Source organism: Gopherus evgoodei, chromosome 2 (genome assembly GCF_007399415.2).
Source record: "Gopherus evgoodei ecotype Sinaloan lineage chromosome 2, rGopEvg1_v1.p, whole genome shotgun sequence".
Lineage (NCBI taxonomy): Eukaryota > Metazoa > Chordata > Testudines > Testudinidae > Gopherus > Gopherus evgoodei.
This window is the reverse complement of record NC_044323.1, coordinates 260773921-260798483: the sequence shown is the minus strand read 5'-3', so window position 1 is coordinate 260798483 and position 24563 is coordinate 260773921. Positions and strand designations below refer to the sequence as shown.

The 24563-nt window shown below is 40.7% G+C and overlaps 1 protein-coding gene across 1 annotated transcript; it reads left to right on the top strand.

Annotated features, from left to right (window-relative positions):
* Positions 1–53: 53 nt before the first annotated feature.
* SLC25A32 (solute carrier family 25 member 32) lies at positions 54–23701 on the top strand. The gene is made up of 7 exons (XM_030553642.1): positions 54–375; positions 5175–5325; positions 13603–13688; positions 15246–15406; positions 21057–21170; positions 21867–22012; positions 23542–23701. The coding sequence occupies exons 1-7, from the start codon at positions 198–200 to the stop codon at positions 23675–23677; spliced, it is 972 nt and encodes a 323-aa protein (XP_030409502.1). The 5' UTR covers positions 54–197; the 3' UTR covers positions 23678–23701.
* The last annotated feature ends 862 nt before the right edge of the window (positions 23702–24563 follow it).

The following is a 24563-nucleotide window of genomic DNA, read 5'->3' as shown; positions in this document are numbered from 1 at the left end:
CCACCGGAAGAGCTCACGTACGGCTCACGTGACACGCTCCCCAAACCCTACGTAGCCGCGGAGGCAAAGGTCTTCGTGTCTTACCTCTGCCCACGTGCGTGGCCCGGCTCCACGCACCAGCCAGGGTGCTCGGCCGGCGCCGCGGGCTCGCCCGCCCACGCCCCGTGTCTCTGTCGCGGGCCGGTGGCCGAGTGCTGATGAGTGCGGCTCCGGGCGCGCGGGAGCCGGTGTGCGCGGTGGAGTCCCCGCCGGCCCCGCCCTTGCGGCCTCTGTTCAGACACGTGCGGTACGAGAACCTCGTGGCGGGTCTGAGCGGCGGTGTCTTCTCCACCCTGGTGCTGCATCCGCTGGACCTGGTGAAGATCCGCTTCGCAGGTGAGGCGGGCCCCCTGCTCCCTCCGTTCCCTGCAGACGGGGCCCCCACGCCTGCTGGAGCCACTCCCCCTGGGGAAACTGAGGCATAATTTGTAGCGCAGCCTGGTTTCCGCTCTGCCGCTTCCCACCTTCACTTCAGAGCACAGATTTGCTATGCGGCTGGAGTGTTTCAGCTAGCTGCAAAGGGGCGTAGTGCGTGTCCGCTCTCCTTCACCAGCGCCTGCGGGTGTCGGAAACCAGCCACATCTGAAGACAAGGTTGAAGGGACGGGGAGAGGGGTGCAATTACAGCAAAACCTGAGCTTGAGACTCTACTAGAAGCATGATCCAGCACGAACAAGTGACACTAAACTTTAACTCAGGGATTCTTTGGGGGTCGGGACTCCTAGGAGGTCACAACGTTATTACATGGGGGATCCCGAGTTGTTAACCCCAGCCCCAAACCTTGCTTTGCCTCCCGTATTTAAAATGGTATTAAATATATTAAAAAGTGTTTTAAATTTATATAGGGGGTTGCTCAGAGGCTTGCTGTGTGAAAGGGTTCACCAGTACAAAAGTTTAAGAACCACTGCAATCTTCTTACACTGACTAGGTCTAAGCACCCATCAAAATACACTTAACCTTAATACATCATTATAACAAGTATTTGGCTATCTTGTTTGGATGTGATATCCAATATTAAATTCATATGCATTACATTCACTTCCCCGTGGTACATAGCTGGGCAGTTTTACTGTCTTTAGAGCCAATAAATTAAATAGTAGAGGCAAAAGAATATTTAATTTAGCCCCATTGTTATAGGCTGTGGTGCTGGTCGGCAGAGAATGAAGTTGGAATTGCAGTTTTTCTGCGGGGAAGGATGCCATCCTCTTCTAGATGAGCTATTGTTGGTGTGGCTGATGAGTTGTTCTTCTGAAGCCTCTATTTTATCACAGCAGTTTATATATAGGTTAAATAACTGCTCCATTTCTTTACATTTATTTTAAATGGATTTGTGGATAAATTAGGCTCCAAAATTAAATGTGAATTTTTGAAGAGTTTTACAAAATATGTTTTCTGTATCATCTAAAGATTCAAGTGGAATTGTATTTTTTGGTGTGGATTTAAACTCTCTTTTTCTTACAGTTACAGAGAGAGCATTGTGCCTAGCATATGGACACTGGAAAATGCAACTGACTAAGTAGAAGCAAAATTTACTAGATTTATTTTTATTATGAAAATTTCATTGATACATTAGCACTAGATAGCATAGGTGGTGAATAATAAACTAGTTTCAGTAGTCTTAAAGGTCTAGTAACACAAGATATTTTTTTTAACAGGAGAGTGTCTCTTTCTCTAAATCTTGTCTCCTTCCACCCTTCTAAGTCTTACTTTCCCTGACATCTAATATCACATTTTTGCCTTAGTTTGGCAGTGATAGCTAGCTAAACTTCTCTATCCCTCAGCCCAGCTGTTATTCCTAACTGCCATAGACCCCTGTAAGTTTTGCATTCCATCTTTGTTCTTGAGCTTTGACCATTCCATTTTAGATTGTATTTGTGATTTCCCAAGCCTTGGATGCTGTCTGTTTCTCAAGAGCTTTATTGTATGACTGGACAAAAGTCTGTATCCCAGACCACTGAGACTTGGACTCCTTCCCTCACCGGAATGGCCCCTTCACACGCTCTTTTCTGATTCCCAGAAATAATAGGTGGAGGGAGCATGCTGATGTCTCAGGTTTTTTTCTGAACCAAGGCCTCATCCAATGATGAAAATTCCAGTGTTCCATGTGATTGCTGCTGCTTGTGGCCACAGGTGGTGGGTTTAAGCCCCACAACATCACCAGTCAACCCATGGGTTTTGAGCTGTCCCTTTGAATTATTTATTGGAACTCTGATGCCAAATATGTGTCCACCCAACCAAGATGGATTCTCACTGAAACAATGTAGATGGAATGGAGGTGACAGTTTTCATTTACCTAATAAAAATAATAATATATGGAGATATAGCTATCTCATAGAGCTGGAAGAGACCTTGAAAGATCATTGAATCCAGTCCAGTCCCCTGCCTTCACTAGCAGGACCAAATACTGTCCCTGACAGAGTTTTTTTTTCTTCCTTTTTCCTCCAGATCCCTAAATGGCCCCCTCAAGCATTGAGCTCACAACCCTGGGTTTAGCAGGCCAACGCTCATACCAGTGAGCCAGGGTTGAACCCAGAAGAGTCTCCAGCCTCTGCCTTCAACCAGGAAGTGGAATTAGGGACTGAGAAATTAGGATAGTGATTAAAAAAAACTGTTATTTAAAGTTAAAGTTTAAAAACAGGTTTAGGGTAGGAGCTCCTACACCCCAAAGATCTAAGTAGGTTTAATTAGGATGGTTAAGAAGATGTTTAAAGTGAAATTAAATTGATAATCTGAGATTAAGACTATATGGGTATGTCACAGAGTGTGGGGAAGTCAGGGCCCTGCACCTCTGTTCCTGAGATTCACCATGACTCTCAGCCAGCCAGTAAAACAGAAGGTTTATTAGATGACAGGAACACAGTCCCAAGTGGAGTGTGTAGGTACAACCAGAACCTGTCAATCAAGTCCTTCTGGGGAGGGTTCTGGGAGTTTAGACCCCAGCTTGGATTTCCCTGCATTGCACCACCCGTCCCAAGACTGAAAACAAAAACTCCTCCAGCAGCTCTCTCTCCCCTCCCCCCAGCTTCTCCTCTCCTTCGGTCATTCTCCCAACCCTCCTCCTGGCTCAGGTTACAGCTCAGGTAGCTTCCTTCAAGGGAAGTTCCTCATCCGCATTGTAACTCTCCTGCAACATTCCCAGGTCAAATCTGCCCTGCTTCCTGCACCATCACAGAGTAAACAACAACTTCATGGACCCCCTAATGTATGTTCCAGGCTATGACATCCCTGTTGTTTTGAGGTCCTGCTGAGTCATTTATTTTTTCAAACTTGGTCTTTGTCAGAACATATTATGTACATGAGGCAAGTCAGAGGATGGATGTAATAAACAGAAAATGCTGTCTGTGTTTTAGTTACCAAACTATCATTTCTGATGGGGGCATAGTTCCTCTGCATAAGCAGGGCAGGAAGCCACTCTGGTTGCAAAACTGTGAGCTGATTTCCTAGTTGTGACACAGTCTTGGGAAAGTTTTTGCTTTAGTTTGAAGTTTAGGTCACCCTGAACCCCACCTGTGGTTCCTACTTTCTAGGTAAATTCCTGGTATTGCAAATACTGTAGCCATCAATTTTACCGTCTTATATTATAGTAAGAGCAGTAGCAACTGCTATAGTGGCTATAGTCAAGGCTACACACACATTTCTGTTCCATCTGAAATCTATCAGGCTAAAACTCTCCATACTTCCATCTTTTCTTAAGGTGAATGTCTTTGAAAGTTTGGGCAAAAACAGTTCAGCTGTTGAATAAAAAAGGGCCAAGGATACACTTTTCCAATTAAAAAAAAAAAATTCAATGCAGCCCAGCTAGTGAGGAGTGACAGAGAAAAAATTAGAATTTAGCATGGAAATAGCCTTTGATCTGGTAAAGACTGATTTTGAATTCACTAGCTCATGACTTGTTGAAAATCATACTTCAAACATGGATGATGCATTTTAAATGGGGGATTCTTGCTAAAGTCATAATAAAAATTCCAGTGAACCAAAATCTTCTGGGGGCGGGGAGTACTATTCGTAGAGGACCACAAAAATCTCAGATTATAGGTTAGATGTAGCATAAAACTCTTAGGACCATTAAGAAAAGAAGACAAACTCCATCCCCTATAAAACTGACAAAATGCTTCAAGTCAAGGATGCTACGCATCTATGGTATGCTGCAACAGAGTTACCTTCTAAGTGAGAGGCACTTCCATCCTGTTGACCATAGGCGGTCTGCAGGACAACTGCATCAATCTATTGTAAAGTTCTCCTAACTCTAAGGCCATGTCCAGACTAGGTATTAAAATCGATTTTAGATACGCAACTTCAGCTACGGGAATAACGTAGCTGAAGTCGAATTTCTAAAATCGAGGTACTCACCCGTCTGGACGGCGTGGCATCGATGTCCGCGGCTCTCCGTGTCGATTCCGGAACTCCGTTCGGGTTGATGGAGTTCCGGAATCGATGTAAGTGCGCTCGGGGATCGATACATCGCGTCCAGACTAGACGCGATATATCGATCCCCGAGCAATCGATTTTAACCCGCCGATGCCGCGGGTTAGTCTGGACGTGGGCTAACTCACATACACCTTTGGAATACAGCTACAGTAGAACCTCAGAGTTACAAACACCAGAGTTACAAACTGATCAGTCAGCCACACTCTTCATTTGGAACCCGAGATATGCAATCAGGCAGCAGCAGAGACGGGAGGCGAGGGCCGGGAGTAAATACAGTGCAGTAGTTTATTAAATGTAATGTGCTAAAAATATAAAGGGAAAGTTTAAAAAAAGGTTTGACAAGGTAAGGAAACTGTTTCTGTGCTTGTTTCATTTAAATTCAGGTGGTTAAAAGCAGCATTTTTCTTCTGCATACAATGTTCAGTTGTAAACCTTTGAAAGAACAACCATAATGTTTTGTTCACCGTTATGAACATTTCAGAGTTACAAACAAAACCACCATTCATGAACTTTTTGTAACTCTTGAGGTTCTAGTATAAATAGCTATGCCAGCTGTTTCACTACAACTTTCTTTAATATTGCACATTTCCCTGCTCAGCCTAGAGAAAAAGTTATTTATTTTATAGCTTTTATACAGCTCGCTTTCACTCTTTATGGAATGATGGGTTTTTTTTCAATGTAATCTTTTTTTTTTTTTTTTTTAAATAGTAAGTGACGGGTTGGAATTGAGACCAAAATACAATGGGATTCTACACTGTTTGACCACTGTCTGGAAACATGAAGGACTACATGGCCTGTACAAAGGGGTAACTCCAAATATTTGGGGTGCAGGTGCCTCCTGGGGACTCTACTTTTTCTTGTAAGTGGATCTGTAGAATATTACTATTCTATGCAAAGTGATCCTTGAATGTAGGTTGCACTTTGATTTTTGGGGAGGTGGTGTGGGTGCATAAATATAAACATTTCCCTTTGTCATCACTTGCTATTTTAAGTCTTATTTAGACTGTAAGCAGTTTAGGACAGGGACCTGTAACTTTTGTAAAATATAGTGCATGCCTAGGAGGGTAGCGTGACCTAGTGAATAAAGTAGTGGATTGGAACCAGAGTGGATTGATTTAAATCAGTTTTAGTCATCCTTTAACCAACTGTATTCATTATTTATTTTAGCAAGCAGGAGACTCAGATTTAATTTCATTATTTTTAATGTTGTCTTGCTTTTGTACTTTCTTTATTTTCCTAAAGAAAGTTCATTCTCATTGGTTGGTATAACTATTCAAAAATGTTGATTTACAGCTAGATAAACCTTGACATGCAATGTGGTAGTTTTTGCTACTCAGGAGAATGCACTATTTCTGTACACTTAAGCAATTATTTAGTGTAAAACACATTCAGTGTCTTCGGTTTCTTATGTTTTTATTAGAAAATTGTGAATGATGCATTTTATTTATTAGATTAATTTTTATTTGCATCTTTTCTAAGTATTTGAATGGAAATTGAAATTCAAGTAAAAGTACACAAAACCAGCATTTTAAAGTAGTTTTTATTAGTTAAATAAAGCTAGCTTAAATGTACTGGATACATAAGGAAAAGATTATCAAAACATGTTTTGTATTTAAAACTTATAGCTTTATTAAGGAAATACTGTCTGTAGTTAGTGAATTGACACAATTATTTCTGGTCACCATGTCCTTCAAGATCTTAGAACTAGTAGATCTCATCCTCACACCCCATTTTTATTCATGGATTAGAAGAGGGGAAACAAGTTTTCCTGTTTTTTTGTTTTTCCAGCTTCCAATCAGATTCTTAACTTTGACTGAACTAGTCATTGAACTATTTGAATAGACCAAAATGAAAAATATAGTCTCTACACCTGCAGAAGAGGGTACTGCTGTCAATAGCTGGTTTATCACTTCAGCAAACTCTGGCTCCAGGTGCTTAGCTATTGACTTTGACCAGATCATTGGTTCGACTTTCTTTAAAACTTTGTCAGCAAACATAGAAAACATAGCAGTATAGGTGTAGAACGGTCCTGAAAATCATGTAGTCCGTCCCTCCACACTGAGGCAGGAACAAGTATACCTAGAGTATACCTAATAGTTGTTTGTCTAATGTGTTCTTAAAATCTTTCCATGACAGGGATTCCATAAATTCCCTTAGTAACCTATTCTAATATTTAATTTCCTTAAAGGTAGAAAGCTTTTCTTAATTTGTAACATCTAACCTAAATCTCCCTTGCTATAGCTTAAGCTGATTACTACTTCTCCATATCCACTGACGGTAGGACAACAATTGATCACTGTCCTCTTTATAATGGTGCTTAACATTATTTTAAGACTGTTACTGTATCATGTGCCCTCCCTTCTTCCCCTCTTGTCTCAGGGCTAAATGTAGTCAGTTTTTTAAAACCTTCCTCATAGGTCAGGTTTTCTAAACCTTTTATCATTTTGTTGCTCTCCACTCTCCAACTTGTCCATGTTGTCTTGATGCCTGGTGCACACAACTGGGCACAGTACTCCAGCTGAGGCCTCACCAGTGCTGAGTAGAGCTGAACAATTACCTTCTATGTACCACATTCCTATTAATACACCTCAGAATAATATTAATCTTTTTCACAACTGCATCACATTGCTGGCTCATATTCAATTTGTGATCCACTATGCCCTAGAGTGCCTTTTCAGCAGTACTGCTGCCTAGTCAGTTATTTCCATTTGATTTTTCCTTCAAAGTATAGTACTTTGCACTTGCCTTTACTGACTTTCATCTTGTTGTTGTCATAAAAATTTCCCAGTTTGTCATGGTCATTTTGAATTTTAATCCTGTCCTCCATAGTTCTTGCTGCCCTTCTCAGCTTGGTGTTATCTGTGGATTTTACAAGCATTTTCTCTGTTCCATTATCCAAATCATCATCAGTGAAAATGTTGAGGCGTTCCGGACCCAGGACAGACTGCTGCAGGGCCCAGCTAGATACATTCCCCTGGTTTGACAGTGAGCCATTGGTAACTACTTTTTGAGTACAGTCTTTCAACCAGTTGTGCACTCACCTTATATTAAATTTCATCTAGACTATATTTCCCTAGTTTGCTTATAAGAATGTCATGTGGAGACTGTGTCAGAAGCCTTATTAAAATGAGGTATATCACCTCTATAGTTGTCCCCAACCAGTAGGCCAATAACTGTCAAAGAAGGAAATTAGGTTGGTTTGGCATGATTTGTTCCTGACAAATCTATGTTGGCTGTAGCGTATTACCCAATTATCCTCTAGGTGCTTACAAATTGATAGTTTAATAATTTTGTTCCAGTATCTTTCTAGGTATCAGAGTTGGGGTCACTGATCTATAATTCATTGGGTCCTCTTTGATTCCTTTTTAAAGGTAGGTACTATGTTTGCCCTTTTCTAGTCCATTGGGATCTCATCTGTCTCAATAAGTCTTTGAAGATATTCATTAACGGTTCTGAGATTGCTTCAACTGGTTCCTTAAATACTCTAGGATGGATTTCATCAGGTCCTGCCAATCTGAACGGATTAAACTTATTCTTTTCTGGCCTGTGTGCCTTCCCCTGTTCATAGATTCATAGACTCTAGGACTGGAAGGGACCTCGAGAGGTCATCGAGTCCAGTCCCCTGCCCTCATGGCAGGACCAAATACTGTCTAGACCATCCCTGATAAACATTTATCTAACCTACTCTTAAATATCTCCAGAGATGAAGATTCCAAAACCTCCCTAGGCAATTTATTCCAGTGTTTAACTACCCTGACAGGAACTTTTTCCTAATGTCCAACCTAAATCTCCTTTGCTGCAGTTTAAGCCCATTGCTTCTTGTTCTATCATTAGAGGCTAAGGTGCACAAGTTTTCTCCTTCCTCCTGATGACACCCTTTTAGATACCTGAAATCTGCTACCATGTCCCCTCTCAGTCTTCTTTTCCAAACTAAATAAACCCAATTCTTTCAGCCTTCCTTCATAGGTCATGTTCTCAAGACCTTTAATCATTCTTGTTGCTTTTCTCTGGACCCTCTCCAATTTCTCCACATCTTTCTTGAAATGCAGTGCCCAGAACTGGACACAATACTCCAGTTGAGGCCTAACAAGCGCAGAGTAGAGCAGAAGAATGACTTCTCATGTCTTGTTTACAACACACCTGTTAATGCATCCCAGAATCACATTTGCTTTTTTTGCAACAGTATCACACTGTTGACTCATGTTTAGCTTGTGGTCCACTATGACTCCTAGATCTCTTTCTGCCATACTCCTTCCTAGACAGTCTCTTCCCATTCTGTATGTGTGAAACTGATTGTTCCTTCCTAAGTGGAGCACTTTGCATTTGTCTTTATTGAACTTCATCCGGTTTACCTCAGACCATTTCTCCAATTTGTCCAGATCATTTTGAATTTTGATCCTGTCCTCCAAAGCAGTTGCAATCCCTCCCAGTTTGGTATCGTCTGCAAACTTAATAAGCGTACTTTCTATGCCAACATCTAAGTCGTTGATGAAGATATTGAACAGAGCCGGTCCCAAAACAGACCCCTGTGGAACCCCACTTGTTATACCTTTCCAGCAGGATTGGGAGCCATTAATAACTACTCTCTGAGTACGGTTATCAGCCAGTTATGCACCCACCTTATAGTAGCCCCATCTAAATTATATTTGCCTAGTTTATCAATAAGGATATCATGCGAGACTGTATCAAATGCCTTACTAAAGTCTAGGTATACCACATCCACAGCTTCTCCCTTATCCACAAGGCTCATTATCCTATCAAAGAAAGCTATCAGATTGGTTTGACACAATTTGTTCTTTACAAATCCATGCTGGTTATTCCCTATCACCTTACCACCTTGCAAATGTTTGCAGATGATTTCTCTAATTACTTGCTCCATTATCTTCCCTGGCAGAGAAATTAAACTAACTGGTCTGTAGTTTCCTGGGTTGTTTTTATTTCCCTTTTTATAGATGGGCACTATATTTGCCCTTTTCCAGTCTTCTGGAATCTCTCCCGTCTCCCATGACTTTCCAAAGATAATAGCTAGAGGCTCAGATACCTCCTCTATTAACTTCTTGAGTATCCTAGGATGCATTTCATCAGGCCCTGGTGACTTACAGGCATCTAACTTTTCTAAATGATTTTTAACTTGCTCTTTTTTTATTTTATCTTCTAAACCTACCCCCTTCCCATAAGCATTCACTATGTTAGACATTCCTTCAGACTTCTCAGTGAAGACCGAAACAAATAAGTCATTAAGCATCTCTGCCATTTCCAAGTTTCCTGTTACTGTTTCTCCCTCCTCACTGAACAGTGGGCCTATCCTGTTCTTGGTCTTCCTCTTGCTTCTAATGTATTGATAAAAAGTCTTCTTGTTTCCCTTTATTCCCGTAGTTAGTTTGAGCTCATTTTGTGCCTTTGCCCTTCTAATCTTGCCCCTACATTCCTGTGTTATTTGTCTATATTCAATCCTTTGTAATCTGACCTAGTTTCCATTTTTTATATGACTCCTTTTTATTTTGTAGATCATGCAAGATCTCGTGGTTAAGCCAAGCTGGTCTTTTGCCATATTTTCTATCTTTCCTACCCATCAGACTAGCTTGCTTTTAGGCCCTTAATAGTGTCCCTTTGAAAAACTGCCAACTCTCCTCAGTTGTTTTTCCCCTCAGTCTTGATTCCCATGGGATCTTACCTATCAGTTCTCTGAGCTTACCAAAATCCACCTTCCTGAAATCCATTGTCTCTATTTTGCTGTACTCTCTTCTACTCTTCCTTAGAATTGCAAACTCTATGATTTCATGATCACTTTCGCCCAAGCTTCCTTCTACTTTCAAATTCTCAGCGAGTTCTTCCCTATTTGTTAAAATCAAGTCTAGAACAGCTTCTGTGTCTGGTCACAATTAACCTTTTTAGTGAAGACTGGAGCAAAATAAGCATTAAAGAGCTCAGCCTTCTCAGTGTCAACTGTTATAAGCTCTCCTTTTTCTTGCTTCTAATATATTTATGGAGCCTCTTCTTACTGCCTTTTATGTCCCTTGCTAGGTGTAATTAGCCTTTCTGATTTTTGTCCTTACATGCTTGCACTATTCTTTCGTACTCATTCTTTGCAATTTTTTCATGTTTCTGTGTTTTGTCAGATTTCCTTTTGATTTTCAGGTCATTAAAGAGCTCCAGATGGAGACAAACTGGCCTCCTGATATTATTTTTAGCTTTCCTTGGCATCAGGATAGGTTGTTGTGCCTTTAATATTGTCTCTTTGAGAAATTGACAGGTCTCCTGAACTCCTTTAACATGTACTACTTATTTTTTAATGTTATGTTTATTTGCATTTTGTGGTTATAATTGCAAATTTTAAAATTGAATTTTTTAAAAATTAGTCTAAATCAGCTTTTTCATTTTTTTAATTATTGATTTTTATTCACTCTGACTGGGATTCAGGAGATCGGGATTCTATTCATGGCTCTGCCATTGGCCTGCTGGGTGGGTGATCTTGGGCAAATTATTGCCTTGATGTGCCTCAGTTTCCCCATCTGTAAAATGGGGAGGGTAATGATATTGACGTCCCTTGTAAAAGACTTCTGAGATGTGATGGAAAGTACTATATAAGAACTAGGTTTTATTATTATGATGCTGCAGAAATATTAAATAACTTCACTTGTAGTTTGTCTTACTTCAGTGAGAAATGGTGAACAGCAAGTTCCCCAAGAATCTCTACTGGTATATGTGCCGTTCAACACATTCATTAATGATCTGGAAAAGGGAGTTGTAATGGGGGCACCTCCTGCTGTCATCCTAGGAATTAGCTCTTTCATAGCCTTGGAATGCCCTCTGCAGGCCCCTGTCTTGCCTTGCTAGGGCCCCCTGTTCCTTCTAGACCCCAGTGCCCCTTTCCACTGGGGTTTTGCCCCTTGCAGTACCCCCACAGTCTTGGTGGGTCTTCCCTCCCCAGGGAATCCCCACCCCTCCATCTTGCATAAGTCTTGGCTACTGCCAGTCCCCATCTAGCCACCACTCACTGGGGAAGACTGCAGTCTGATTGCCTGTCATCACTGGCAAGGAGGGTTTGGGCCTACTGCCTCTGCCTACCTGTGGGCTGCCCTCTCTGCAACCCCTTTTGGCCTTGCACTAGGCTGTAGCCTGGGGGGCTTCCAGGCAGGAGCTCCCCAGCTCCTCTTGCCTTCCCTCAGCCCTGCTCCACCATAGGTACCCAGGTACGCTCTCCAGCAGCCAGGCCCTTCTCCCTCTAACGGCAGAGAAATAGCATCTCAGAGCACCTGGCTCACAGCCCTTTTATAAGGGCCATCTGTGTTCTGTTTGGGGCATGGTCCCAGCTGTGGCTGCTTCCCCAATAACAGCCCTCTCCTGGGCTGTTCTAAGCCCTTTCAGGCAGGAGCGGGGCAACCACCCCGCTACAGGAGTGAACTGTGAAGTGGCAAAGTTTGCTGCTGATACAAAATTATTCAAGATAGTTCAGTCTAAAGCAGACTTTGAGGAGTTACAGAGGACTCTCACAAAACTGGGTAACAAAATGGCAAATTAAGTAAGATCTTGGCATAACCATAGATAGTTCTCTGAAAACTTCCACTCCATGCGCAGCAGCAATCTGAAAGTCTCTCAGTATGTTAAGAACTATTAGGAAGGGGATAGAAAATAAGGCAGAAGATATAATACCACTTTATAAATCCATGATGTACCCACACCTGGGATACTGTGTCCAGTTCTGTTTGTCCCTTCTCAAAAAGTATATAGTGGAACTGGAAAAGGTTCAGAGAAGAACAACAAAGATAATCAAGAGTATGGAATGGCTTCCATATGAGGAGAAACTAAACAGACTGGGGCGTTCAGCTTGGAAAGGAGACTTCTAAGGAGGGATATGAGAGAGGTCTATAAAATCATGAATGGTGTGGAGAAAGTGAATAGAAAAATGAAAACTTTTCACACTATCCAAAACCAGGGATCACCCTATGAAACTGATAAACAATAGGTTTAATACAAATGAGGAAGTACTTTTCACACAATGGCAATACATTCCACAGATTAATTGCACATGGGAGGTTTTGATGGCCAGAAGCATAACTGAGTTCAAAAAAGAACTGGATTGGTTTGTGGAGAATAGGTCCATCAATGACTATTAACCAAGATGGTCAGGGATGAAACCCCATGCTCAGGGTGACCCTTAACCTGTGACCATCAGAAACCAAGTGTAGAGAACAGGATAGAGTGGATCACTCTTTAATTGCCCTATTCTGTACTTTTCCCCCTGAAGCCTGGTACAGGCCACCATTGGGGACAGGATACTGGGAAAGATGGACCATGGTCTGACCCAATATGGCAGTTCTTATTGTTAAGTATCATGAATCTTTTCTTCTAGAACCTGAAATAATTTATGCCAAATAAAAAATAAGAACCTAAACTTGGACAGATATTAGGAATTAAATAGGCACTTTAAATTATTTAGTCTGCTGAAGCTGAAAGCATTTAAGATATGCATAAAGAAATCAATGTGTGCAAGTCAGCTTCTCAGAATTTTTTGTGAGCTGATGGTTTTTTGCTCTTTGGGGCCTTTCCTTCAATGTAAAGTGTCTTAAATTTGTTCATTAACTATAAAATGGAAAACTGATTTCCTGTTGATTCAAACAAAGTAGAGGACAGTTATTTGTGCAAAACTATTCTAGAGCTCTATTATCTAGAGCTTATTCTCTTCTGACTTCCACTTGCTCAACTCCCAGTGAGAGTTCATTCAAAATCCAGAATGCAGGCCAGAGGGCATAAGGTCAATCCAGCAGATAAAGACTGAGATAATGTAGTGCTAGAAAATAAATACCTACCACCTAGGGTTTATGAAGAAGAAATCTTTTGTCTTATAAACATCTCACACAGACTAATTTTTCAGTTCTGATCAAAGTTACAGAGTGCTGTCCCATTGTTGTTGTCTAGGAATATTCTGGCACTTTAAAGGGTACTGTTGTAAAAGATATTTCAATAGCCTTGAGCTGCAATTCAGCAGCTTGTATTGCATCTGACTGAGACAGGTTAATCTCTGACTGTGTGTGCTCTCTAAGGGCAATGGTGCATAAAGTAATATATAATCTTTAGAAACCTTTTCCTAAATGATCTGTATTTCTTCTATCTAAACATGGTTTACCTCTTCCAGCTATAATGCCATCAAAGCCTATAAGGAGGAGAGAAAGCTAGAAAGTCTTGGTGCAACGGAGCACCTAGTGTCAGCTGCTGAGGCCGGTGAGGAAAATGCTAATGAGATTAGTGTTTACCTTCAGCCTGTCCATATGCTGTTTTTGCCTTTTGTCTGTCAATGTTGCTTTTTCTTCCAGATGGCAAGTGCAAGTGTTTCAGTCCAGCTGCATTCACTTACAAAGTAATAAATAATTTAATAATGTTTGGTTGGACAGCTGTGTCTTACATTTTTATTCACAAATAGCAATCACTAAAATGTTTTATGGCTGCATAGCCCTCTTTCCTTAATATTTTATACAAATTCTAGTGCAAAACCTATATGCAGCTGTGCAATAAAAGGCCAGAATTTATTAAACACATCCTTGTAATATAATGTATTAATGTTAATTTTGAGTACTTAGAAGATATACAAAAGCAGATATAGGACCCAATTAAGCACCCATTGAAGTCAGTGCAATAACTTGATTGGCTTTAATGAGAATTGGATTGGACCTGTAGTGTCAATCAGATCTTGAATACAGATACATTTAATACTTAAAGAATTAAATGGATCTGAATTCCAGAAATATTAAATGGATCTGATCAACACTACAGGTCCAGTCCAATGCTCAAAATAGCTTACCTACAAAATACAAATATCTGATCTCTGCAATTTTTAATCTAAATCATTTCTAATGTTTTTGTGTTCTTGTATACATTTCTCTGATATAGATAATAATCTTGGCGCTTTGGAGGAGTTCTTGTTGCAATACTACACATTAAGTTGTATCATTAGTTTGTCATTAATTTACAGTAATCTGTAAAGCTACATCAGGTTAATGCAGGGGTCGGCAACCTTTCAGAAGTGGAGTGCCGAGTCTTCATTTATTCATTCTAATTTAAGGTTTCATGTGCCAGTTATACATTTTTACATTTTTAGAAAGTCTCTTTCTATAAGTCTATAATATATAACTAAACTATTGTTGTATGTAAAGTAAATAAGGTTTTTTAAATATTTAAGAAGCTTCATTTAAAATTAAATTAAAATGTAACGCCCCCCGGACTGGTGGTCAGGAGCCAGGCAATGTGAGTGCCACTGAAAATCAGCTCACATGCTGCCTTTGGCATGCGTGCCATAGGTTGCCTACCCCTGGGTTAATCATTCTGACAGAGTTAGGTGGTTCATTACATGGACAATTTATTTCTGTGCACCCTTTGTTTAATTTTGAAATTTTGTATACCATAAGGCTAAATTGAGATTATTAAAGCACATATAAAACTAGCTTCTTATGTCCAGATTCCACCATTTGGACCATGGCGGAGTAAAGGAGGAGATTACATTGGGGCTAGTGGATGAGGATACACAGGGAGCCCTGTGGTCTGCAGCATGCACTTCTGCACAGACTCCCCAAATTATACAAGTTTCCCCTCCCATCCTCTGTTCAGCAGAACTGTTGCAGTAGGATTTGGCTCTCAAAGTTAACAGGAGAAGAGGTGGAATGCCTACATTTTTCTTGTTTAGTATTCTTGTAGGATGGGTGTTTGTTGTACTGAATTGAACAAAATGGTACAAACTTTCAGCGTGGCATTCATAATATTACCCTAACTTCCATCTGTTCTTAGGAGTCATGACCCTCTGTATCACAAATCCAATATGGGTAACAAAGACGCGGCTTGTGTTACAGTATGATGCTGGCATTGATTCTTCAAAGCGCCAGTACAAAGGAATGTTTGATGCTCTTATAAAGATATACAAGCTGGAGGGTATACGTGGCTTATACAAGGTAATATAATTTGACAGAATGGATAAGAATTCTGGAATTTATCATGGGTGTAATAGCACTATGGCTCTTGTGGAATTGGGAAGTTGTTAGGTTACTATAAAAGCTACCTTTCATCGTCTCATAAGCCTATTTCTACCACACCAGAGAATTGCAACAAAAAAGGCTTATAATGGTAAGTAAAGGTTGCAGAAGGATAAGCAGTAGTGGAACTGGAAGTGGGGAGACTATGAGGTACATGGACAAAAACATTGTGGGCAGAAACTCCGGTGAGAGGAATACTATGGCTAAAATAGAAAAGTTGAATCAAGAACTGCTTTTGTTGAATAATCGTGAATTTTTCCTCTGTAGTATTCTCTTCTAATCATTGGAGGAGAGAGGTAGCAGCAACAGGGCATAATTTCTAGGGCAGATTGAGACTGATATTGATCAAACTGTTCCTTCATCCAGTTTCGTGTCTCTGCCTGTCTTTCTGACAACTCATGAATGTCCAACCATCATCTTAAATGCAGTATGACTGAAACAAAGTTATTAATCTTCCCTCCATTACTGTGGACAATACTTCAGTCACCTCTCACATCCCATTTCCAGGCATTTAGGCCTGTAATGTGTTGTCTTCAGCTCTGGATCCACACATTTTGTAGGATTTTAAATTTGACTACAACAACTAGGCTACACAATTGAAAATGTGGCTCTTTTATTCTTTCCATGTGAGAATTTATTTAGGGAAACAAAATAATAGCTTGATTTGAACTTCATTTTGCCTCCCTCCCTTCCTTCAAGCCATGACATTAGGACAGTCATCAGTACCTTGGAGACCTGAAGAACTCTGGTTCTTTTAATCCAACTAATGTGGAGGAACAGGCTTGCTGGCTCTTAGCAACTGTGGGTAGGTTACTGAATGTTCATCTCCCTTATTTGCTGAGGGAAACCTGATCCCAGTACTCTGAGATTGTTCTAGCAGGTACCAATGAATGCCAAGTTCTGATAACTCTGAAACAAAATATTTCACTTACTCCTTAAACTGAAGTTGCTGGGATTCTTTGATGTGCCTCGATAAATGTTTGTTCTGTTCCATGTAGATCCATTCTAATTTCTTGCATCTGTTAGGACTTCTTAAATTCTGTTCCATTGGTGTACTTTTCAGATTTTCCATGTGTTTTGGCCCTGGATGCTTCTCTCTAGTGCTAACCTTACCTGCAAGCATAGGGATCCAAGCTAGGCTCTTCCTTTGGAAGAGTCTATAATAGCTGTTTTCTAAAGAAGGTTACCCACATAACTATCCACATCAAGCAACTTTTGCTTGAGATTAGGGCTGTCTGAGCCTGTTATATTCTAGTATAGAGTACTTCAGGCCTTTTTTTAAAGAAATTAAAGCACAGAATGACTTTCCCTGCTTCTTCCCCCTCTGTGTGCCATGTTTGAAGCTTTATGAATGGTGGATGAGTGGCTTGGAGTCTAGCCCTCCAGCCAAACCACAGTAAAGAGTTCTCCCATCTGGACTCTAGTTATCCCAAAAGCAAAATGCATCTCTTTCATAGCCCACTGACGTCGGGTTGCCCTCCCTGAACTGAACAGTTTCTTTTGCACTCCCTGAAACAGCTTTCTCTTTAGCCTGTTGTGCAGATGACCTCACATCCACAATTTTCAGCCCTGCCTGTGATTGGTAGTTCATTTGCCCTGTTGATACAGGGTTCCTCAATAACTTGCCTTCCCTGAACTAAGCAGTTTTTTTCTTGATCCTCCCCAGGCCCAGTAAGTAGTCATTCTGTTGATGCGGGGTAAAGGAGGCTTCATTCAACCCTGCTTGCTGTCCCAAAATAAACGGAAGTGACCAGTGCCAGGTCTCAAGCCTGCACCCTTACTGTATTGCCTCAGGCCTTTTCCTTCAGATACCTGACTTTAGAGTTCTGTTCTGTTCACCTGCCTGTTTCTCTAGTCCATCCACTAGGTTGTTTCTTTGGTGAAGAGACCAGAAAGAGAGGCTCTGCCAAACTGATGCAAGAACAGCTCTCTGTGTATAGCCTAGCCGTCACATAATATGCCCTGCCCATCATTGCCTCCTGGAGACTTCGTCTGCCAGAATTCCCTTGTTTGAAAGGGTGAGGCCCAGTAAACCGTAGGCTGGTCTTGCCGGGTCTTAAAAGAGCCAGCACAGTAATCCCAGGCCTGAGCATGCCAAATCATGATTTAGGCCCCCAAAATATCATGAGATTGGCTTAAAAATAATGAGATTTAAAATTATACTAATTTTTTAGTTCTCTTTATTTGACTTTGAGATTTCAAGGTTTATGTTCTCTAGTTTTTCTCCATGACCATTAGGGCTAAAAAATTAAAAAATAAAAACAGATTCTCATATAATCACAAGACCCCAGGTGCTGGAGTTTTAAGAAAAACAGCAAATATTGTGAAACTCATGATAAAATCACTTGAGTTAGCATGTCAGCTTTTTAGCCCATTTTGGTTGTTTTTTCTTAGATTAAAGCTGCTGATTAACAATAAATCCTTTTGTCAAGAGGATATGTAAACATATCTTGAAAGAGACTATAGCAGAGGTTTTTTTAAATCTCATGCCTTGGCTACTGCAGTCTCCTGTGGCCTTGGTGCCTCCAAACCTGCATCCTTCAAGTTCATCCTCGTTCAGTGGTGAGGTGACAGCAGCAATTACAAATAAAAAAGCAAAATGTAACAAATGGAAAAGGAGGAAATAGATAGCTTCCTGTATCAATTTTCTGCACTTCATAATTTGTAATTCATTGATTCCAAAGAATACAAGGAAAAAATCCATGGTTGGCAGGGCTAAGGACAATAAGACGACATTTTTCATTATATTAGGAACAAAATCCTAGCAATGGTATAGACTCTTGAAATAGTATAATTGTTAATGATGATGGAGAAAAGGAAGAAGTGTTCAATAAATTATTTCTGTTATGTATTTGGAAAGAAGCAGGATGATCTCATATCACATGACAGTGCTAATACTTTCCAGTCCATTAGTAACAGAGAAGGATGTTAACATCTGCTAGCGGTAAATATGTTTGAGTGCAAGTTATCCAGGCCAGTTGAAGTAAGAGTTCTAAGAGAATTGGCTAAGGAAGTCTGGCCCACTGATGTTCTTTTTTCAGTAAACCTTGAATATCAGGGAATTCCAGAGGGCTGGAAGAGTGCTAATATTGTGCCAATATTCAAAAAAGAGCAAATAGGATAACCTGGGTAATGATAGACTGGTTAGCCTGACATCAATATCTGGCAGAATATGGAAAAGATGATATTGGATTTAGCTGATAAAGTAGTCAAAGATGGGACTATAATTAATGCTAGTCAATGTGTTTTAGGGAAAATAGGTCTTGTCAAGCCTGATATTCTTCATCTTTGAAATTACAAGTTTGGTTGATAAAGGTAACTGCGTAGATATACGTAGTACCACACAACATTCTCATAAAAAAAATTTAGCATTATATAGTCTCTATAGAATTCACATTAAATGGATTAAGAAGTGGATAACTGATGGATCTCAAAAAGTAATGCATAAGGAATTGTTGAATATAGGGGTGTTTCTAGTGGGGTTCCACAGGGATTGGTGGTAGGCCCAACGCTATTCAGCGTTTTCATCAGCAGCAAATAAATATAAAATCACTACTGATAAAACTTGCAGAATTGCTGGGCCCAGCTTCCCTTAAATGGCCAGCGATTCTGTGATGTATTCACAAGAACGCAATCTGATAGGCTAAGAACCTGAACCCATTCTGTTGGATTTGTGACCTTGTTTCCCCTGGCCAATTATTTGTCTTGTCCACTTGTAGCATAGTTTAAAAGACATGACTTCTCCCTGCTCTGCACCCCCCAAGCACCTCAGAGGGTGCACCCTCAGGAGGGGTGGGGTGTGCTTGACCTCTTGAGGTCCAGGATCATTCTGCCATTGTGGGTCTCCGTGTTTGAACTCATGACTCCCTGCACTGGAGATCTGGATTATTTAAACTGCTACTCCATTGGCGGTGCTTCCTGGGGAAAAATGGGTAATCCACCCTAACGGGATGTCATACTCCATTCATAAATAAATACATAATTCTCAAATTACCAAACAGCTCCAAAAAGCTTTATATAAACAGTAGAAATTATAAACACAAAAAAAGTCAAGAACAAGATATGCTAAATAAATATATATGAACATGAATAGATTTTTAAAATATATACGCAGCCATCTGTAGAGGATGCCATAAACCTGTTTTTATTTCTCTTGGTCACTTAACACAACCACCCCCAAAGTCTCTCTGACTCTTAGTTGTTATGTCAGTCCTCTAGCACAGGGGTTCTCAAACTGGGGGTCAGGACCCCTTGGGGTCACAAGATTATTACATGGAGGGTCGCAAGCTATCAGCCTCCACCCCAAACCCCACTTTGCCTCCAGCATTTATAATGGTGTTAAATATATTAAAAAGTGTTTTTAATTTATAAGGGCGGGGTTCGCACTCAGAGGCTTGCTATGTGAAAGGGATCACCAGTACAAAAGTTTGAGAACCACCACTCTAACGTGTCAGTCCCACATCCAGGTACCTGTCAGTGGTACACTTGTAGACATTGCAGGCACTGTGGCCTAGTGTCTTGTCTGATGGGTCCAATGATCCACAGAGCAATCTGAATCTTGGAAATAATTTTGCAGCTCCAACGGCTGATCTGAATCCTTCTCTGGGGTAACAATCTTAGATACGAGGTTTTCACTTTTCCTCCTGGCTGAGGTAACTGTTAGTGATCAGGCTGTTAGCTGTGGCAGCCAGCTGAACTGTCCCATCAAGCAGTCACTGCCCTCCCAGTGTCATGGCAGGCCCTGTGGGAACCCAGTTTGATGGAGTTTCCCTACTGAGGATTGGGAAAATTGAAAAAAGGTCAATCTGTGAGGGGAACTGGATGCTCCCTTCCTCTCTGGTGCTCTTTGCCACCATCTCTCTCGACCCTTTCCTCTGTCACCTCAAAGGAGGAGCTACCTCCTCCTTGTGTGTTTCTCAGTGGTTTGCAGTGGTTTTAGCCATGCTGGTTCCAGGATATTAGAGACACAAGGTGGATGAGGTAATATTTTTAATTTAATTTTATTTAGAAGAACTCTGTATAGCTGGAAAGCTTCTCTCTCCCCCCAGCACAGATTGGTGCAATAGAAGATATAGACAAGGTGGATGAGGCAATCTAAACTGTCACCCCAGAGGAATACAGAACCATTTTCTCTCTCCCTGATCCCTGGGGTAGAGAACCAATCAAAGTCCTCTCTGTCAGGACATCTGGGGCTGCTGGTTTAGTTCCCTCCCTCCAGCCTCCTCTCTGCTTGAGAGGCTTGCCTGACAACAGAGCAGCAACACTTCTGGGAAGCAATCTTTGACCCTGGCTGGCCCAGATAAGTTTCACCCCCTTATGGCAAGGAGATGGGGTTACTGCTGTAAACTCTTTGTGGCAGGGGCTGACATTTAGATAGATGTGTTTGTACGGTGTGTAGCACAACAGGACCGAACCTGGTTGTAGTCTTTAGGTTTTACAACAATATAAATGTCTGAGTTGTGTGTCTTGGGAGGGGAGTGCAGAGCGTGTGTTGGAATAAGAAGATGCAACCAGGTTGTCTAGCTTTCAAGGGTTACAGATTAACCTGTTTTTTTAAAAAATGTTTTAGGGATTTGTGCCTGGTCTGTTTGGAACTTCACATGGAGCACTTCAGTTCATGGCATATGAAGAGCTGAAATTGAGATACAATAAACATAGAAACAGACTACTGGATACAAAATTGGTAAGTTGACTTAAGTGGAAACATTTATCTTTTATAGTTTGTGAGTATTTGGAAACCAGAACTGTCTAGAAATGTCTAGAACACAGATCAGATGAGATTGTACTGTTGTGCAATTGCCACAAACTACCAATTTTATTAGCTATTAATGTTATATTAACTTTTGGCAGATCACTCAGGAAAAAATAAATAAAGTACTCATTGTTCTTTTCACTTTCAATTTTTAGTACAAATTACCTCATCACCAGCCAATTAACACTGTTTTTACATGTTGGGGAAATCCACTTTTAATTTGAGAACTTGGCAAATCTTGTTTGTTTTTGTTTCATTTTTAAATTAACTTTTGGGAGAATGTTTGTAGTTCCACAAATATAAACAAATAAATAATAACTATACCAAAAAAGTAATTTATAATATACTTTTTAGGATATTACTTAAGTATGCTATTGAACTTGCACTATAAATGAGAACATCAGTATAATCAGTTTTTACACCAAAATAAGTACCTCTAATGCTAGTATTAATGTGTAATAAACATCAGCACTTGTTGGAACTTGTATAGCCTTCTTACAGAAAAAAAAATCTAGAGTTACTGCTCTATTCGTGCTTTAAAAAGCAGTTTGATAGTTCCCAGCATTTTATTTAGTTGTCTGTAATTTAACTTAAACTAACATTGGTAACTTTTTCTTATAATTTTAGACTGCTTTAGAATACATTACCATGGCAGCACTATCCAAGATATTTGCTGTGTCAGCAACATACCCATATCAAGTAGTGCGAGCTCGTCTTCAGGATCAACACAATAGGTACTCTGGAATGATTGATGTTATTCGCAGGACATGGAGGTAGGCATAGAGAAGTAAAAATGCAATTCTGAAAATGACATCACCTTAACCAACAGATCTGCTCCCGGTGTATAGTCAGTGTTGTGGCTGCTGACTTCAGTGACACATTTTTATTACTGTTTTTTTCTGTTAGCTGTATCAGTTCTGCAGGGCCAAGTGTGAATTGGATTCTGTTCCTCCTAGTGCATCACCTACTCAACAGTTATTTACTTATGCCTTGTCTTCCCGTACAGCACTACATCAGCACAGCTGCACTGGTGTGCCATTGCACCACTTTAGTGAAGACGCTAACACGCTATTGGGAGAGCTTCTCCCCTCAGTGTAGTTAATCCACCTCCCTGAGAGGCGGTACCTATGTTGATGGGAGAAGGTCTCCCATTGACATAGCGGTTTCTACACAGAGGGTGTCATAAACAGATGGTTAAGGGTTAATGTCTCTTTTACCTGTAAAGGGTTAAGAAGCTCAGTAAACCTGGCTGACACCTGACCAGAGGAACAATAGGGGGACAAGATACTTTCAAATCTTGGTGGAGGGAAGTCTTTGTTTGTGCTTTTTGTTTGGTTTGTTGTTCGCTCTCGGGACTGAGAGAGACGGGACATGATTCCAGGCTTTCCCAATCTTTCTGAATCAGTCTTTCATGTTTCAAAATTGTAAGTAATAGCCAGGCAAGGCGGATTAGTCTTATGTTTGTTTTCTTAACTTGTAATGTGTCTTTTTGCTGGAAGGATTTTTACCACTGTTTGCTGTAACTTTGAATCTAAGCCTGGGGGGGTGTCCCTCTAGTCTATATGAATCTGAGTACCCTGTAAAGCATTTTCCATCCTGATTTTACAGATAATTTTTTTTCTTTCTTTAATTAAAAGCTTTCTTTTTAAGAACCTGATTGATTTTTCCTTGTTTTAAAATCCAAGGGATTGAGTCTGAACTCACCAGGGATTGGTGGGGGGAAAAATGGGGGATGATTAATTCCTCCTTGTTTTAAGATCCAAGGAGTTTGGATCAGTGTGAAGCCCCTGAAGGCAACCCAGGGAGGGGAAAGTCTGGGGGGAAAAGGAGGGGGATGGTTAATTTCTCCTTGTTTTAAGAGCCAAGGGTTTGGGTCTGGGTTCCCCAGGAAGGTTTTGGGGGAACAGAAAGTGTGCCAGACATTAAATTCTGGCTGGTGGCAGCGTACCAGATTTAAGCTAGTAATTAAGCTTAGAAGTGTTCATGCAGGTCCCCACTTCTTGTAATGTAAAGTTCAAAGTGGGGAAAAAACCTTGACAGAGGGTGGATTTTTCGAACCCCTGAGTGACGTAGTTATACTGCTATAGACCTATAGTGTAGACCTGAACTTACTTAATCTTTACAAACTCTTTGTAGTCAGTGGGGTTGCACAGGTGCAAAGGCTAGAATTTGAAGACACGGAAGAGGTGTAAGACTGTATATTGGGGCGGGGAGAGATATCGTGGGCTTCCACGTTTGTTTGTCTCGGTGATTTTTTTCATTAAAATGTGCTTTAAAATGCCCTTTTTTTCCCCCCCCAAAGGAAAGAAGGAGTTCATGGATTTTACAAAGGAATCATCCCCAATGTGATCAGAGTGACTCCTGCCTGCTGCATCACCTTTGTAGTGTATGAAAATGTATCCAATTTTTTGCTTAATTTTAGAAAAGAAACTAATTAAATTAAAACTAGGAGTTTGCATCCAGAGGAGTTTACTGTCCTTTATTTTTTGAAACGTAATCTGAGAGAAATATTGTACAACTGTCTAACTTAAGATTGTGAACAGTTCCAGTAATCAAAGCAAGAATTTGGGGATCAGAAAACCCAAACTACCTTCTCTTCTATTGGAGCTCTTCTGACCCCTCTTTTCCCTTCTTCTCTGTGAAACAGCAGCCTCTGTCTGAAACAGCTGTTCCCATCCCAACCTTAAAACAGCCCAGTGACTGGATAAAGGCAGACTTGCAACAGCTACGTCCTTCGATGAACTGATTTCTCTAAATCATCTTTTCCTATACAAGAGCAAGAAGCTGATGATGTCCAGGGTTAATTGAGTGAGGTTGTGAGGACATCAAAAGTTGTGATAGGTTCCAGATCTATCAAACACAGGGCCTCTCTTTGGCGGTCTCCCCACAGAACTGTGTACACGTTTGTCCTCATGGTGGTCTGGAGTTTTCTAAATCCCATCTATGTGTAATTTGTCAGGTTTCAGAATTACAAATGCCTTGATTGCAGTGTGTGCACAGTGCAATCCCTGACTCACTGGAGGAGACTGCGGGGGTGGGGACAGCACAAACATTTAGGGTACCTTTTAAGGTACAGTGTGGCTGGAGACAGTGAGGAAAATGGCTGTTCACCCAGTCCATTATATTAAAATCTAATAAACCTCCAGTTTTAGTGTAATGTCCAAGGCATCTTGCAAAATTTTTGTAGCATCAGACTAAATCAGCAGTTAATGTGTCACTGGCCAATTCTCCAGTTTTTCCTCTGAGGGAAAGACAAATTCTCTCTCTTAGTTACAGATATTACGTGGAAACTCCAGGTTGAGTTTACATTGAAGTAAAAGGACA

Coding starts and splice junctions, on each gene's coding strand:
- SLC25A32 (XM_030553642.1), top strand. CDS start 198: ATGAGTGCGGCTCCGGGCGCGCGGGAGCCGGTGTGCGCGGTGGAGTCC. Junction 5,326..13,602: donor TGGGGACTCTACTTTTTCTT/GTAAGTGGATCT, acceptor TACCTCTTCCAG/CTATAATGCCATCAAAGCCT. Junction 22,013..23,541: donor GTTATTCGCAGGACATGGAG/GTAGGCATAGAG, acceptor CCCCCCCCAAAG/GAAAGAAGGAGTTCATGGAT.